Source organism: Onychostruthus taczanowskii, unplaced genomic scaffold (genome assembly GCF_017590055.1).
Source record: "Onychostruthus taczanowskii isolate IOZ18803 unplaced genomic scaffold, ASM1759005v1 scaffold45, whole genome shotgun sequence".
Lineage (NCBI taxonomy): Eukaryota > Metazoa > Chordata > Aves > Passeriformes > Passeridae > Onychostruthus > Onychostruthus taczanowskii.
In genome coordinates, this window is record NW_024502014.1 from 5,521,084 (window position 1) to 5,536,642 (window position 15,559).

At 39.7% G+C, this 15,559-nt stretch overlaps 1 protein-coding gene across 1 annotated transcript in view; it reads left to right on the plus strand.

The window, feature by feature from the left end:
- Positions 1-15,559, plus strand: part of FARSB (phenylalanyl-tRNA synthetase subunit beta) — a 36,611-nt gene that overhangs the window by 20,371 nt on the left and 681 nt on the right. Inside the window, exon 16 of the mRNA XM_041414320.1 lies at positions 1,234-1,386. Within this exon, the coding sequence (XP_041270254.1) occupies positions 1,234-1,386 (153 nt within the window). The remainder of the gene's footprint in view (positions 1-1,233; positions 1,387-15,559) is intronic.

Consider the following 15,559-nt stretch of genomic DNA (forward strand, 5'->3'; position numbering starts at 1 on the left):
GCTCCTGACAGATTTGTCACTAAATGTTTAGTTGGAGCAAAGAAAATGTAAATTTCATTTAATCTGTAATTTCTCACGTGGTAGATGATGTAACTCCAGCTAAAAGTGCTTGTCAGGGCAGAAGCAGGAGAGCTTCTGAGGTAGAAGTGGGCAATGCTGCCAGAGAGCTCCCCTGCTCTATGGCCAGGAGTAGCTCAGGGACTTGCCAGCATAAATGTGATTCTTTGTAGTAAGAAGCAGTGGATTTATCAGCTATGGACTCCATCTGCCTCCTCAGAGCTGTGCAAACTCCTGGCATCCACAAAATTCTGTGGTGAAGAAGTTTCACTGCTGAACTCTATGCTGCCTGAAAAACCCATTCCTTTTCTTGTTTCTTTGAGCTTGGTTCCTGTTGAATGATCCAAATGCTGAAACCCAGAGTTAGTAAAGGCTCAAAAGCCCCACTACTCCTAGACAGAGTGCATTGCAGTGGGGTAGCCTCAAGGTACAAGTGTAACAACATGCTATTACATACTCATTCTGAACATTTGAAGAAAAAAGGGAAACATATTTTGCTGAATTCAATAATGTCAGAAGGCATAAGGCAGGGGTTTGACTTAAGGAATTGTCCCAGGTGGGAGATACTTATGTCACTGTCTTGGGTTTGTGCAGTGTAGCACATTTTTCATAATCACTTGGTTGCAGGGATGTCCAAGATGATCCCAGAAAGCATCCGTTGTGATTTGGGAACCTCTGTGAATTAAGATCTTTTCACAGATCACCATGCTAACATTATTACACTCACTTCAGGTTGTGGGCTGGTTGCTTTGTGCTGGTAGTTGTTCTGCAGCCAAGTTCTATAAATATTTAGCTTTCCCACCAGCATTGCAAGCTTCTCCATGCCTGCTGGGTATTTGCATTTTGGCTTGTCTATTTTGAATTTCTTTAACACCTAGCTTTATGCTTGGTACCTGTCATTGCATACAAGATCCTTGTATATAGTAACCCTCTTTCCTGCTCAAGGCATAGGGTGCTTTAAATCTTTCTTTACATTTCTGACTGTGAGAGTCCAGGGCTTAAATAAATTCCATTATTTCCTGAGGCTACATGGCAGTCTGTCAGAGAAGCCATTTTACATACTTATTTCTCCTTTCAGCCACATGGGACAGCAGAAGAAAAGTGATACAAAATGCAAAGTAAGTTAGAAGTGGGATAAAGTTTCCCAGGTAACACAGTTGCTTCCTTCTTTTGCAGATGTAGGGGCAAGAAATTACAGACATTTATGTGCTATTTATTACAACAAAAGCCCAGGCTTTGAGATCATCCATGGTTTGCTGGACAGAGTCATGCAGCTCCTGGAAGTACCACCAAACGAAGAGAATGGCTACACCATCAAGGCAGCTGAAGGTAAGGAAGAAAGAACTCTAGTGTGCAGCAGAGCTGTTCTGGAACTTAAATGTTCCCCTACAATCTGAGGAGAATTTTTGGCTCTTCTCAGCAGTAGAGACTAAGGATTGATATCATTATATGTGCTGTCATACTGCAGCATGATGGAATGATAGTGAAAAGGCATTGTCTGCATTCACTGATTATAAAATGTAATTGCTATTTTTGTGTGAGCTACCCTGAGTAGCTTAATGCAGTTTGTGAGTTCACAGCTTTTTAAGGGACCTAATAATACAGCATATGCTGTGAGCTTCATGGGCTGTTTGTAATGATTTAATCTGCTGATGGCAATAGGGTCCATAGGAATTCACTGATGCATATGCCAGACACCCACTGTATTCTCCTTGGCTAACAGAGCCTGGAAAAGGCAACTTCATACACCTTATCTTTTGGTTTCTACCTTTATCTATAGCTTTTTTTTATGGGTACATTTTATTTATACATTCATGTGAAGACATATGCCTTATATATCTTTGATTCAAAGAGCTGCTATCTTTGAGACTGACCCTGCTGCTTAGATAGTTGTATAACAGCCCTCTTCCTTCTCCATACAGGGTGAGCTGCACATGAATTAAAAATAACATCCTTAAATGAAAAATGTCCTCTGTGTATGTGCCTGTACATGTAAGAGAGAAAGCAAGCAGGCTGACCTGATTCCTTCATTGCAAGAATACAGGTTGATAGAAGAGAGCAGCACCAGCAACTCATCTATTCTGCTACCTAAAATAATAGTGTAGAAAATACAGAATAGAAAAGCACAGCTGCAGGGATGGCAGCTATGATTCTATTTACATGTCATGCAGTGGTGTTCAGAGATGTGAGACACTGACTCAAACTGACTCAGCCTGAAGAAGTGCCTCCATTCTGCACTTCCTGGAACGGTGGCACTGACACAGGGTCCCTGGCAGCCTGACCTAACTCTGCTGCTCATAGAACTTTAATTAAAGTTTGTTAGGTGTCTCCCTGTGCTGCCAAGATGGCACACAGAACATTTGAGCTAAGTGGTCTTCTGGCACCTGAGTGCACACTTGTGTCAGACATATTGATGCTTTTGTCCCTTGCTTTTTTTTTGAGAAAGTACTGTTTTGCTCAGTATTATTTAGGCAGACTCTCAATGGGCTTGTTAGAATATTGTTAATAGGATTCCCAGGTGACCAGAAGAATGTTTAATACAATTCTGGTTCTAATTCTGTCAAGCACAGACTATGTAATAGCAAAGGCTCTTGTTTGGAAGCGGGGTGTGGTAGTGGGGAGTTAGGAAAAGCCTCTGGGAGCTGGGTAGTCAGCTGCCATTGAAGTCAAACTGAAATGTTATATTCCTATTCCAAACTCTTCTGTAGCTGCTTTTTGAATAGACATATCAAGAGTTTAGTACTGAAAAATATTTACAAGTGTTTTATATTCTGTGTTGTAACATGACAGCTGATATCAAGAAACTGGAAGAAGGCCTCAGAAATAATCTTAAGACAGGGAAGAAGTTATTTCTAGATATTAGTGCTGCTCAGTATTCCTGATGCTGTGAGATTTACAATGCTCACTCAAAATCCCTGCATTCTACTCCATGACACATTTAGTGCAGAGGGTGGATTATGCCTTGTCATGTGCAATATATTACAAGCAGTTTGTGGCTTTTGGTTAAAAAAAAAAAAAACAAAAAAAAAAAAAAAAAAAAAAAGAAAAGCATCTCTACTACTTTCTGTTTCACCAGTGATTCAGAAACTCTCCTGGGATGGGACATGGATTCCTTGCAGTTGTCTTGACATTGGAATTTAACGTTGCTATCAATGCAGATGGCTGATACTCTGGTGCCATAGCAAATGCAGTGTCACTGCACCAACTTGGCTTGAGACTTTCACTGCAGAGATGGTTGGAAGTCAGAGTAACTTGGAGAATTTTGTTTTGTTTTTTTAGTAGTTGGTGTTTGTTACTTTTGGTTTTTTTAAAGTTGCTTCGCAATTTATCAATTAAGCATGTGTGAGGGGGGTGCCAGCAGATGATGGAGTAAGGTAACTGCTTAGTGAAACAAAGATATCTTGCAACATCTTAAAGAGACCTCAGGATAGTGAAATAATTCATAAGAGCAGTGCCAGAGGTTTGAAATCAGGACATTACACATGGCACAGATTTTCAGAGGCATCTGCACCAAGCTGTTTTATTGCCTGTGCCAAATTACAAATTTGTACAGTGAGAAATAGATTTATCCTAGGGCTCTGATTTAGAGAGATTTACAGGTTTTGCCTCTGTCCATAATCTTAAAGCTTGAGACCTGTAAGCAACACAGTGTAAAGGTAGGGTTAGGCCAGTTATTTTTACTCCTTGTGTAACTGATTGGAATAGTTCCACTGATTATTGAAAAACAATACAGGGAATAAAATCTAGCTTTAAATGAGCAGCAGAGAACAGAGAGAGATATGTTGGGCACATATTTGACACTTTTCCAAATTCCCTCTGGAAAATAAAATGCCTGTGCTGGAGTCCTGCTTGGTCCATATGTGCAATGAGGTTATTTGAGCTCCTTCTGTTCTGCCAACACCTCAGTGCCCTGAGATTTGACCTTAAGGTCAGAGTGGTTTTGCCTCTCTAGCAACACCTGGGAAAAGCAGTACAGATGCTAGAAAATATGGGTGAAATTGTGATGTTCCCCTGGCCTTTGCACTGTGCTTTGGTGTAATCTGAGCTAGGTAATAAATGGAGAAGAGCTGCTTAGAGCAGCCTTAAGGAAGGGAGGCTTTTGACTGACTGAATTTGAGGATTTCAACATACATTTGACACTCAATGCCTTCCACTGTCTTAAAAGTTACTAATGGAACCTTCTTTTTGGAAGGAGCCACTAAACATACAAAATTAAAGACTTAAAGGCAGAAGTCTGAAATGCTCCCCATTGCTTTAAAATGCACAGAATTAACTTTTTGACAGTGAATCCTACTGGCCTAGAAAAGCATTCTGGTTTTTCTCTTTGTTTTATGCCACAGGCATCTATAATCAAATATAGATGGAAAAGATCAATGATCAATCAAATGATCAATCCTCAAACTTCTATGTGCTCCATAATAAAAAAAAGAAGCATAACATTTTTGTGACTTAACCATTCCATACCATTAATAAAATGTAAATATCAGTATGGATGTGTATGATTAGAAGGTAAATAATTTTTAAAATATGAAAATACAGGTAGAAAGAGACAATAAATTTAGTTAGATGTTTTCAGGTAATTTCATAAAATTATTTAATTTTTAGTTCACTTTCATTGGTTTCAATTCCCTTGAACTGAAAACTAGAGGCATGATTATATTGGAAGTTATTCTTAATTTCAAGTTTTATTCAGGAATGGGTGTGTTTTCTGCAATATTTTAGTGATCTTGTGCTTTTGCATGACCATCTGAGGTGATAATTTTCTTCCAGAGATCAGGAGAACAATCAGGATGTGATGTTAATCATGGGGTTTGGGTCCATAGTAAAGCCTTACTTAGGCTGAAAAGAATAAAGAAGGGCTTAGGAAATCCTGACAGTGGATTATATATCACAATCTTCAAAGGAGTGGTGTGAAGTGGAAGGTGTAATTACCTTCACTCCTAATGTAACATTTAAGAGTCCCTTATTTAAGGAAGAAACCCCTGGTTTGGCAGCTCCTTTCAGAAGTCTCCATACTTTGCACATGGAATTTAACTGAGCACAAACTGTTTGAAAAGGAAAGATAATATCCCTATTTAATCAAAATGAAACAACTTGACAGGTTCACAGAAAATGTTACAGAGAATCTGTGCGTGGCTACTCCTCCCCTGTCTGCCCCACTGTCCTCCATGACAAAATTGGAATAGCAATCTCATGAAAACAAGGAACCCATAAAGAGATTCAGCTTGTGACATGAGCTTCCTTTTCCTACAGTGTTGATTCTCAGGGATTTCAGCTACCTCTTGAATTTATTAATTTAATTTTTTTTAACTAAATGTTCGTGCCATTCATTCTTTTAAGGTAATGATCAGCTTAGAAAAGCTGGGAGGTCAGCCTGTTTGTGTTCAACATGAATGTGTACATAATAAATGCATACTAAGTGGTGCTTCATTCAGTAACTGACAGTTGTCTTTAAAATAAAAACCAAAACAGAAGAAGTTGCACTCCCTTCTTTTTAGTGCCCTTATTTAATTAAATGAAAGGTGTGGTGAAGTGTAGAAAATTTTAATTCCACAGTAAATCATAGTAATAGCTTCCTATTTAGTAAGGTTCAGCTGTGAAATTAGAGGTGTAATAGTTAGCTCCATAACTAAGAACATCAATAAACATTGGCTTTTATACTAATAATTACACAATAAACAACTTTAAAAGAAGATTTACAGCATGAACCTCAATTCACAAGACAAGAGGAGGGAAGTCTGGGACTAATTCCAAGTTAGAGGTATGGAATTGAGCTGCAGCATCTATCTCTAGTGATCAGCTTAAACTGGGAGACTGAAATATATGCAGATATTTAGTGTCTATATTGAGCTTGGCATTATTAATACCTGCCTTATTTTAAGAAATTGTAGCTTGATTGCTCTTAATGGCAATCCTGGCCTTTCAGCTGTCTGTCTTGGCAGCTGTTGCATTGGTCACAAATGTCAATAATTGTCTCTTTACTCATAGATAACTGAAGGAAATGTGCCAATGTTACCAGGCCTCCAAATATAATTTCTGCCATAGCGGGAGGTATCAGACAATTCTTAGTCCACTTAACTGGCATTCTTATAGGGGCCATTGCACAGTCTTTCAAATTAAAAGTTTGTAGATAATCACATGTGTTTCAAAACATCCATTCTTAATAAAACACATCAGCTGGTAATTCACTGTATGCCACTCCTGTTAGTTTCACTTTTGCCAATTCCCCACAATTTTTTTTTTAACACTGAGAATCAACTTAGATCATCTGCCTTGGAATACCATATTAACATTTTTCTAGCAGTGCTGAATTTCCAGTATTGGAACTCCAGGTTAACAGGAGCAGGCAGGATATTTGCTCTGAGAATTGCACCACAATTCTGATGCCTGACACTTGTCATGTTTTAGAAACACCCTGGTAGATGTAACCAGACATATTCCTTTTTTCAGTGGACTGGACAACGCCTTACTCTACTCAAAAATACCTCCCCACTACCCCAGATGAAAAGAAATATTGATTACAAACTTAAAACATTTCTGTATCTTTAGCCAGTCTTGTTAGTAAATTGAAGTACTCTACCTACAATTTGTTTTCAATATCCTTAAGTCTTTTTTAAATGCTGTCTTTACTGCAGCCAGTAATTAATCTTTCCTAATTTTTCCAGTTCCTTGATGAATTTCAGCCACTGTTATTAATCCCATTTTCTGAAGTGCAAATTATTTATTTCATTTTTGTCTCTAAGGAACATTCTGATTTTTGACCACATTCATTTCAGCACTAAATATGGATAGGGTTTTGGACAAAAACATTCTTTTTTGTTATGAAACTGCTAGTACTCATCTATCAAATAAATTGTTCTTGAAGATCTTCCGCTGTTTCTCTGTTTAGTCTCCTCCCTACCTCCCAGACAGCTTAATGAATTAATAGTGAGAGGTAAGAACAGGTGGTTTTTTATTCTTTAAACCTGATTTTAGTACTTTTAAGTGTATTACCCTAATTCTGCAAGAGGTTTCTGAAGTGCCAGCAGTGATCATTAAAATGGCTTAATTATAAATTTTCTCGCAAACTTGGACGTTTGTCACTAGCTCTTGTTGCTTTTCCAATGTTGGCCACTACTTTGAGATCTAATTAATTTCTCATCCTTTCCTCCAGAACAGATTTTTCTGTAGCATCAGGGCAACTTAGTTACATGAAGAATGACAGTTCTAACAACTCAAAATTGCATTAAATTATCTAATAAACTGGGTGTGGCTGCTTGCTTTATGTCCCTTTAATTGTTTTTTATCTCTGGTTTCTCTCTCCTTCCTGTAATACAGGTCTTCAGGTTTATAGGAACTAAATCCCTATCAATTTGTGACAAACTTATTTCTTTTCTATCAAGTGTCTTCCCACTCTGGTGTTAATGCCTCAAATTTGATTTTAACTGCATTAATACGCAAGGAGGTACCCAGGAAAGATGTGAAACAGGAGGGTTGCCTATATTATTGATGTAGCCAAAGTGAGAGTCTACTATTTGGAATATCTCCAAATACTTTGGTTTATCAAAATTTGGCAGCACACTCTGGCACTGGACACCTCAGAGGTGTCTTGTTGTTGGAAGTGATGCTGGTAGGCCAAGCAGCACAGAATTTGTGGCAAAACCCGGTTTGATTTTAGAAATAGATCTAATTTCTTTAGCTATGTGTTATACTGTTGATTTTTAGTATGAAAAAGAGGCTCTCAGAAGTGAGTTTGAAAAGGGATTTTTCCATTCCTGTGGTCACTTCAGCTCTTCTCTAAACTTCTTGAATGTTCTTTCTCTATACCCTTCAAGTATCAATCCTTATCCCCAGAAAGGTGTGTGAGTTAAAGCACATTATTTTAGCACAGCATAGGATAATAAAAGGTTTGACAGGCTTAGACTTCTTTGTCTTTTAAACTTTCATCACCAAATTATGTTTGACACACTTTTTTCCCCCCACATATGAAATAAAAGAAATTCAATTAGAGAACAAAGAAAGTATTTGGTTCTAAAATCCAGAAGATTATTTTAGAAGAGAAACTCCTTTTAACTGACTCATTTAGAACTATGTGTCCTGTAGTGGGAGGGGGGAAAAAAATCTATGGCAACAGCAAAAAAGTTGTGAGGAAAGGTGTCAAGTCAGTTTGGAAAGAGACAGAAGCTATCTTCTACTGTCAAGCTGTCTTCTAGTGCCTCTTTTTGCAAGTATTAACTGTTAAAGATTACAATATTTTTCTTCCCATTGCATTTTATTCTGACAGGTTAGGCGTGCTCCAAGGAGTAGTAGCATTTCTCCTGACAGTTAAGGGGTTTCATTTTCGATCAGTTTTTGCCAACCAGAACCATCTAAATCACTGGTATTTGTGTTCCTTGAGCTCAAGATATTAATGTCTTCACCCTGACAACTCTTTGCTCTTTTGCTGTTCCTTTTCTGGAGACGCCTCTTCAGAGTTTAATTCCTTTGGTTTTGCCCCCCAAAGGCAACTATCTTTTTTAATCACACATCATAGCAGGTCTTAACAGATAAAAGTCTTCCTTGCATCAAGAATTTTAAATGTCTGGCACAGCTTTTCTTTGTATAATTATAGATTTAGGTAGTTTCCAACTTTTTACATTTTTAAATAAAAAATTATTTCTTAATCATCAACTATATTTTCAACATTGCAAAGCCTTCTTTATAAAATAAATTATTCATCCAAGGCAGGAGCAGAAAGAGCAGCATTAGCACAGCTCAGGGTTAAGTTCTGGCTTCTCTGAAGAAATGCTACGTTTGCCCATCCCTACAGCTCCATCTTTCAACTCCATTCTCATCTGCTCAGCCTGCTGTGGCTGCATCTCCTTTCATTTTCACTACCATACTGATATTAATGCCACCAAATGTGAGCATGTCAATTTTATACTTTATAGTTTAGCAGTTCTCCAGTCCAGTGTGATTTTTCAACTTTGGTATGAAGGCAGAGGGGTGGTGCTTCAAATTTAATCTTTTTTTTTTTCCATTTCTGCAGTAACATTTTAAACATGAATTTGCAAGACATTGCCTCAGATGTTTAGATCAGTGTGAATGCAGGCTTCAAAGATACCTGTTGCCCACGGTGGAGGAACTGACTTTACCTTTGCTTGTGGTGCACATGTTAGGAAAGAACAGATACACAGAGAAATGCCGAGCTCACCCTCAGCTCAGGCATTTCTGTTCCTGCTGGAGCCACTGTGCTGCAGCCACAAGGCATTGCTTTGCAACATGAGCTTCAGTTGCTAAAACTGAGGTGCAGTGACTGCTGGGATTCATTGTTTAATGATGTATTATTCCCTGCCAGTTCGTCAGGTTGTTTTGTGAAAGGCATGAAATGGGGGAGCTGTGAAAGCAGAGCGTGAGGTGCCTCTTGGTTATCTCAGTCAAGTCACTGGGAGAGGAGGGCAGCTTGGTCTAGGACAGGAGTGATTAAACAACATGCAAACCAAATGTGACACACTAAAGTAGCCTTGCAGCCTGGCTTAGTGCTGGTTCTTGTTATTCTCCAGTGCCTGTATGAAAGCAGAGCCTAACAAGCTAAAACCTGCTGCTTTGCTGTGCACACAGGGTATGTTATACCCCCTGCCAGAAAGCATATGGTTTATTGTTTCCTAGTTTCTGACAGATTCTGTTGTTTGCAAGGATGAATCATTCCATTAGATACCCAAAGAGTGATAAAAACACTCATGGGACACAAATAAATTAGGTTTTTTAATATTCAAAGCTTTGTGTTCTCTAACTCAAGTGAAATAGCAAGATTTCCTTTTTTTAAAAAGTAAGCTTTGTTTGGGATTAGGAATTCCTTAGTTTTATAGACAAAATAGCTGTGACATAATATCAGCTCAGGTTGTGACTTTTAGACAAAGTATAACGTTTCAGATAAATCTGGATAAATCAGATAAACCAGCCTAATAGCAAAGATTAGCTGTGTAATGGTAACTCTGCAAAGCAACTAAACTCCAGTGGAGAGTTGCTGTTTCTCACAGCTGCCCCACAAAGGCAAATTTTTGAACTTTATACACAAATACTGATTTCTAGAGAAATACATTGAATTTGATAGGTTTTTTTTTTTAGGTTTCCTACCTTTTCTGCATGCAGTATTTAATAAGAGAACCCCAAATACCTGCATTCCTTAGCTTCACCATCCACCCAAGTATTACCTTCCATTAGGAAGGCAAGAACACAGTGATTTTACCCAGACAAATTTAAGTGTCTGAGGCTGCTGTAATCCTGAGGATAACACAGGTGAATAAAGAGGTGCCTCAAACCTCCTGCATTCTTGAACCACTTTCTGACATCCAGCAACACCAAACAACCTCTGTTAAAGCTCCTGGGACACTCCACAGCAAGAATGAAAAACAAATCCAGCTTATAGGGTTGTATATGAGGGTTCTTATGAGATAGAAGAGTTAGTTTTCCTCACACCCTCCCTGAAATACAAATTAATAGGAACTCAGCCATTGACTTAGTTGTAATAGGAGAAGATGATTTACTGACTGACCCCTGCAAATCTGTGGATGGTTCTCCATGTTCCCAGCCTTCCTGTCTGCACAAGGACTCAAATATGCTATTTTTGGATATCCAGTGTAGCAGTCCAGGTAAATAATTGATTGTCACTTTACCCTCTTCTGCTCTGCCCTGTATGAGAAGGCTTTTGGAAAAACAGAGGAAGAGATCAGAATGAAAGATGCCCTTTAGACAAGGACATATTCATTCACGTCACACAGATACTGATTCTGTGATTTTGGTCAAGTGTTAATTCTTGAGAGGAGTAATTAAGGCACATGCCTTAAATTTAATTGTACTAATTTGCATTTCCTGGTGTGTCACTATAGTTAGGTGTGATCTGGGGAAATGGCAGTCATTCTTGCACAGCTTTGGTCAGGATTTACAAATCAAGAGACTAAAGCTGACAAATATCCCACTGATCCCAAAATAGTTTTTCTGGGCTTGAGAATATAAGGGAGAAGAACGGCTGACAATGTGCAACTTACGAAAACTAGTGGTCTCTCAGTTTGTTCCGAAGATCGTGGAATATTTGAGATGTCTGTGATTTTAAGAGTTAGCTGAAGGTAAATCATTCCATGACAAGATGTGATTTTGCATAAGGTTTTGGGAGTCTTTCTGTGTATGTGGGCAGAAAAAGGAGGCTGCCTTTTAACACACTTCCTGGGCTGATAGTGCCCCCTGACTCTGCATTTAATTTGTATTTTTTGCCAAAAGAAGGAAATCGGTCAAAAGTGTGAAGAAATTGATCCTAAAACCAACATTTAACCTCACAAAACTAAATTCCATCTAGTGTAGCACAGGCAAAATACTTCCCCAGGTGAGTTGGGGTGAGGTAGTGAAAGGGCAGCTGGAGTCACTAAAGGGAGGAGAATGAAGATGAAAGGCTACTGAGGCCAGATAAGCTCTGCTCTGTTACCTCCTTAAGCTTCAGCTTCCAGTGTTCCTTCAAATTACAGGAACAAACAAGTGGGTTTGAAGGCTTAGTGCAACTGCAGGCCTATAATACAACTTTAATCTATTTCTTTTTGAAAGGAAGGGAGAGTAAGGTAGAGAAAAGAAACTGTGCAAGGTGTTTGACAACAAAGAGTGCAGGGAACTCAGAGCTCTTTGAGGGTCAATTAGCCAGAAAATGTGCTAAAGACTACATGCTCTGTTGGATTATTGGCCAAAGAATTACCCCAAAGCAATCAAAGTGGCCCTGTTGCCTGAATACAGCGAGGCAATTACGGATTTGGAGGACATGCTACAGAAGCTTTAATTAAAGGTATTACTTCTACATCACTGAACATTAGAAATTAAATTCTTACTTGCAGCCACGAGAAGCAGCTTTTGTCTTTCCCTTGCGTGTAGTGTGTCAGCATTAGACAGGGCTGGCTTTGGCATCCCTTCGTTAGGAAGGTGTATTGGATTTCACCCCACTCTTTCTCCTAACTACCACTTACACACCTGACATATTGAGAGGTGGATTTCCACTGCTAGACCTTCAGGCTTCCTCTGGCATTGTCTGGCTCTCTATCAGCAAGGACAATACAATCTCTGACTAGATTTCAAGGTGAAGTTTATGAAGTTTATTTGTGTGCAGAGCAGAAAGGATTTGCTATGTCAAGAGGGATAAATCTGTTACCCTTAAAACAGAAGTTACAGTAAACTACAATTTTTAAATGAATTTTGACTCTCAGTGTAGTTGATGGTAGAACCAACCAGTTGGACCTACAAGGGCAGCCTTTCAGCATAATTGCACCAGCAGCAAACGCAATCCCTTCCTGCTCAGAGTGGGGCCTCCAGGTGAGCTTTTGTGCCTCCCTGACCAGGGACAGCTACTTGGGGAAGACCGTGCTCTTCACAAGCATGCTGTTCTTGGATGATACTGCACAGACAGACAGGACAAACTATGGTGAACTCCTGCTCAAAAGCTGCAGGTCACAGCTGCCAGGGATTCTGGAAAGACTCCTTTTGGCATGAAGGCTTTACTGTAGCTTTAGAGAACTGGGCTTCAGCTTCTGGGGTGACTTACACAAACAAAGTAACAATGTGTGCACTTTTTGCTGATTTCCCATGCGTGCAAGTAGCTTCAGCACATGTCTTTCATACAGCCTTGACTCTCACTTTGAAGCTTCTACTTTACTTCAAGAGTTGAAGTCACATAACACTGCCCAGTCCATAACACAAGCTTTGTTAGAAATCCTAGCCACCATTGCTATTTACTTGATAATACCAGAAACACATAAATTAGGATGAAAAGAGTCCTTACCTTTTATTTTGATGACCCTCCTGGTTTGCTGCCCTGCTCCATGGGTCTCTCAGGTCCTCCTGCAGTCTGTGTCTTGCCCCAGCACAGCAGGTTCCTCTAGCTCAGGTCTCCTTTTGTGCTTGTGGTTGGTCCCTCAGTCAAAGCTTCCCCCAACTGCAAATGGTTGTTTCTCTTTCCCCCTTTCTGCTCAAGTTGTTCATGTTTCCTCTGAGATTTTTTTTTCCTTCTTTGCTTCCCTTTCAATGTGAATTTTTTAACCTGGCATTTACATTTGCTCCAAATTCTGGTTCCATGGCAGAGGCACGTGGCATGGAGCAACACCACCCGGTCCAATGCATGAGCCAACCTCCTTCCCTTACCACCTGTGTGCTCAAAGGAAGAGTCACTGAGATGAGGAAGGCTTTAGATCCCCCCTGAGGGATGCAGTCTGGAGGCCCTTTTGGCAGGCAGGAATATACTTTGAAGCATTCTGTAGTGCAGCCAATTACCATAATAATGGTTCCATTATGAACCAGAGTTCATAAACTCTCTGTAAACCTGTTTCTCAGCTCATGTTTCTTTGGTGCAAGAGCCATGTGTTGGCTGGACAGATGGGGGCTCTAAAGTTTTTAACAGGTTCTTTCATTTTTATTTGCTTATTGTCTGATCTTTTCCAGCCACAGAATTATGCCCTGCAATTGCCATGTCTGCAGAGCAGGGGGCACACACTGGTGACTGCCCTGTGAAGCAGCCAACTTTTCAGGGTCAGCTTAACTAGAAACTGAGACATTGTTTGAAGGTCCCATTTCCTGCACTTTGGGGACCTAAATGTTCCCCCTTGATATTAATAATATATTTCCCTCTTTGCTGCAAGGAAGTGCAAAGAAAAGTAACATCATGGTCCAGCATCAGTTGCTGCATGAGATGGAAAATTCTGCTCAGTGTCTAACCCATAGCCTGGAGCAGCATATTTGGAACTCACTGGGACTAGCAGACCAACAACTGGTGATGGATAGCAGAGCATTTGTTGTGTATGAAAACAGCATTGTTTCACACAATGGGAAGTGGCATAGATCTGGGAAACTGCCCTTGTTAGATTGACTGAGTACAGTATTATTTTAGACCCCATCAGATACCAACAAGAAGTTTAAAAACAATTAAGTCTCATGACATAGCTGGGTGTAGATGTGCAAGAAGATAAAATAACTTTCCCAAGACTACACAGAAGGAAGCTCAGAAGAACAGACAAGTCAGACTCACAGCTTCTTAACTGACCCTATTGTCAAAGCTCTTTTTTTCCTATAGATTTATAGAGGGGAACCACACCAACATTATGAACTTCTGCTTGGCTCTTGCTCTTGTGCCAGTTTAGGCTTACAGTCAAGTGTCTAAAAGAAAGTCTCTGTGTGCTGCTCCCATCTTTGGTACAATACCATCTTTATTTACAAATAGGAAAGCCTTTACCACTAAGTAAAAGGCAACTTTATTTTTAGGTTATGTTTTCACCCACAATCTGCAGAGTGATCTGTATGTGTGACATTTGACTCTTTTCTAAATTTGTTTCATCTTGTTTTGAATAGTGCAGCCTGGCAGTGGCAAGTGTCTCTTTGGCTGGAGTCATGTGCCAGTAGCATCCAGGGTGAGGTAATTTCACTGTTGTACATTCAGTGTAAGTAGTCAGTTTGTGCTTGTAGCGAAGACTGGAGCTGGATAATTTAAAAGATTCTGCTTCTGGATATTTTTAAAACAGCCTTTAAGCAATGTTACTGTGGTCAGATTTCACAAGGTGGCCAAAATTGAAGTGGACATTGAAGTTAATTTGCACTTGCAGCAACTTGGGCAAGAAAAAAACCTAATTGCTGTTCTTGTAGCTGCAAGTTACAACTACAAACCTCATAGGAGACAGTTCTTAAATTAATTATTTCCATTGGGGAGCTAACAGAGAATATCTCTGGGCTTGACCACTGGTGATCAGAGTATTATGAAAATGTTCCTGAGGTTTGAGGTTCATTTGGACATTATTGCCTTTTTAAGTAGCTCCTTGTACACACAGTAAAATGTCCTGGGCTGATCCTGAACCCTAAGTAGCATTTGGTGCAACCAGAGAGTGAGTTGCTGTCGGGAAATTCTTGTGATCTTTTTGCAGAGGACACTGAAGGCAGCAGCATTAAAAACAGGGTGGAGGAGCTTTCTGAGGATTCAGAATCTGTAGGATTCAGTGGCTTTGTTTCATCCTCTCCCCTTCCCCTTGATGTCCTGGCATTGCCTGCAGCACTGCTCACAGGATGTCCCACACACTGTGCCTTGCTTCCACACACTCGTTTGGAAAGAGGTGCTTTCAGAAGGAAGAACTTGCTGGTCTGGTTTGGGTTTGTCTTTAGAAGGGCTATCAGATAAAAATGGCATTCAACTCAGGACAGAGGCCAAAAAAATGCAAGTTTAGTTGCACTAGACAAGCTTGAACATAGTGCTGGTAGAGCCACCACACACGGGGAAGTTCCCAGGTAGCAAAGTCTTTCCATGAAAAGGTCTGCACAGCTGCTCCAAGTTCTTCTTGGCAAATCTAACTACTTTTATAGGAAGAAGCTTCCATGTAACATTTAAAAACTAGGACCTGGTTGGAGGTAAGAGGAAGATGATCTTTGGCTTTCTTTGAGTGTTCATTGTTTCAAGTTTTATGGTGCATAGAAAACTGATTAAAAAGTTCTTCCCCAGACGAGGAATGCAGGTTGTTTTTAATTATGTGACAGG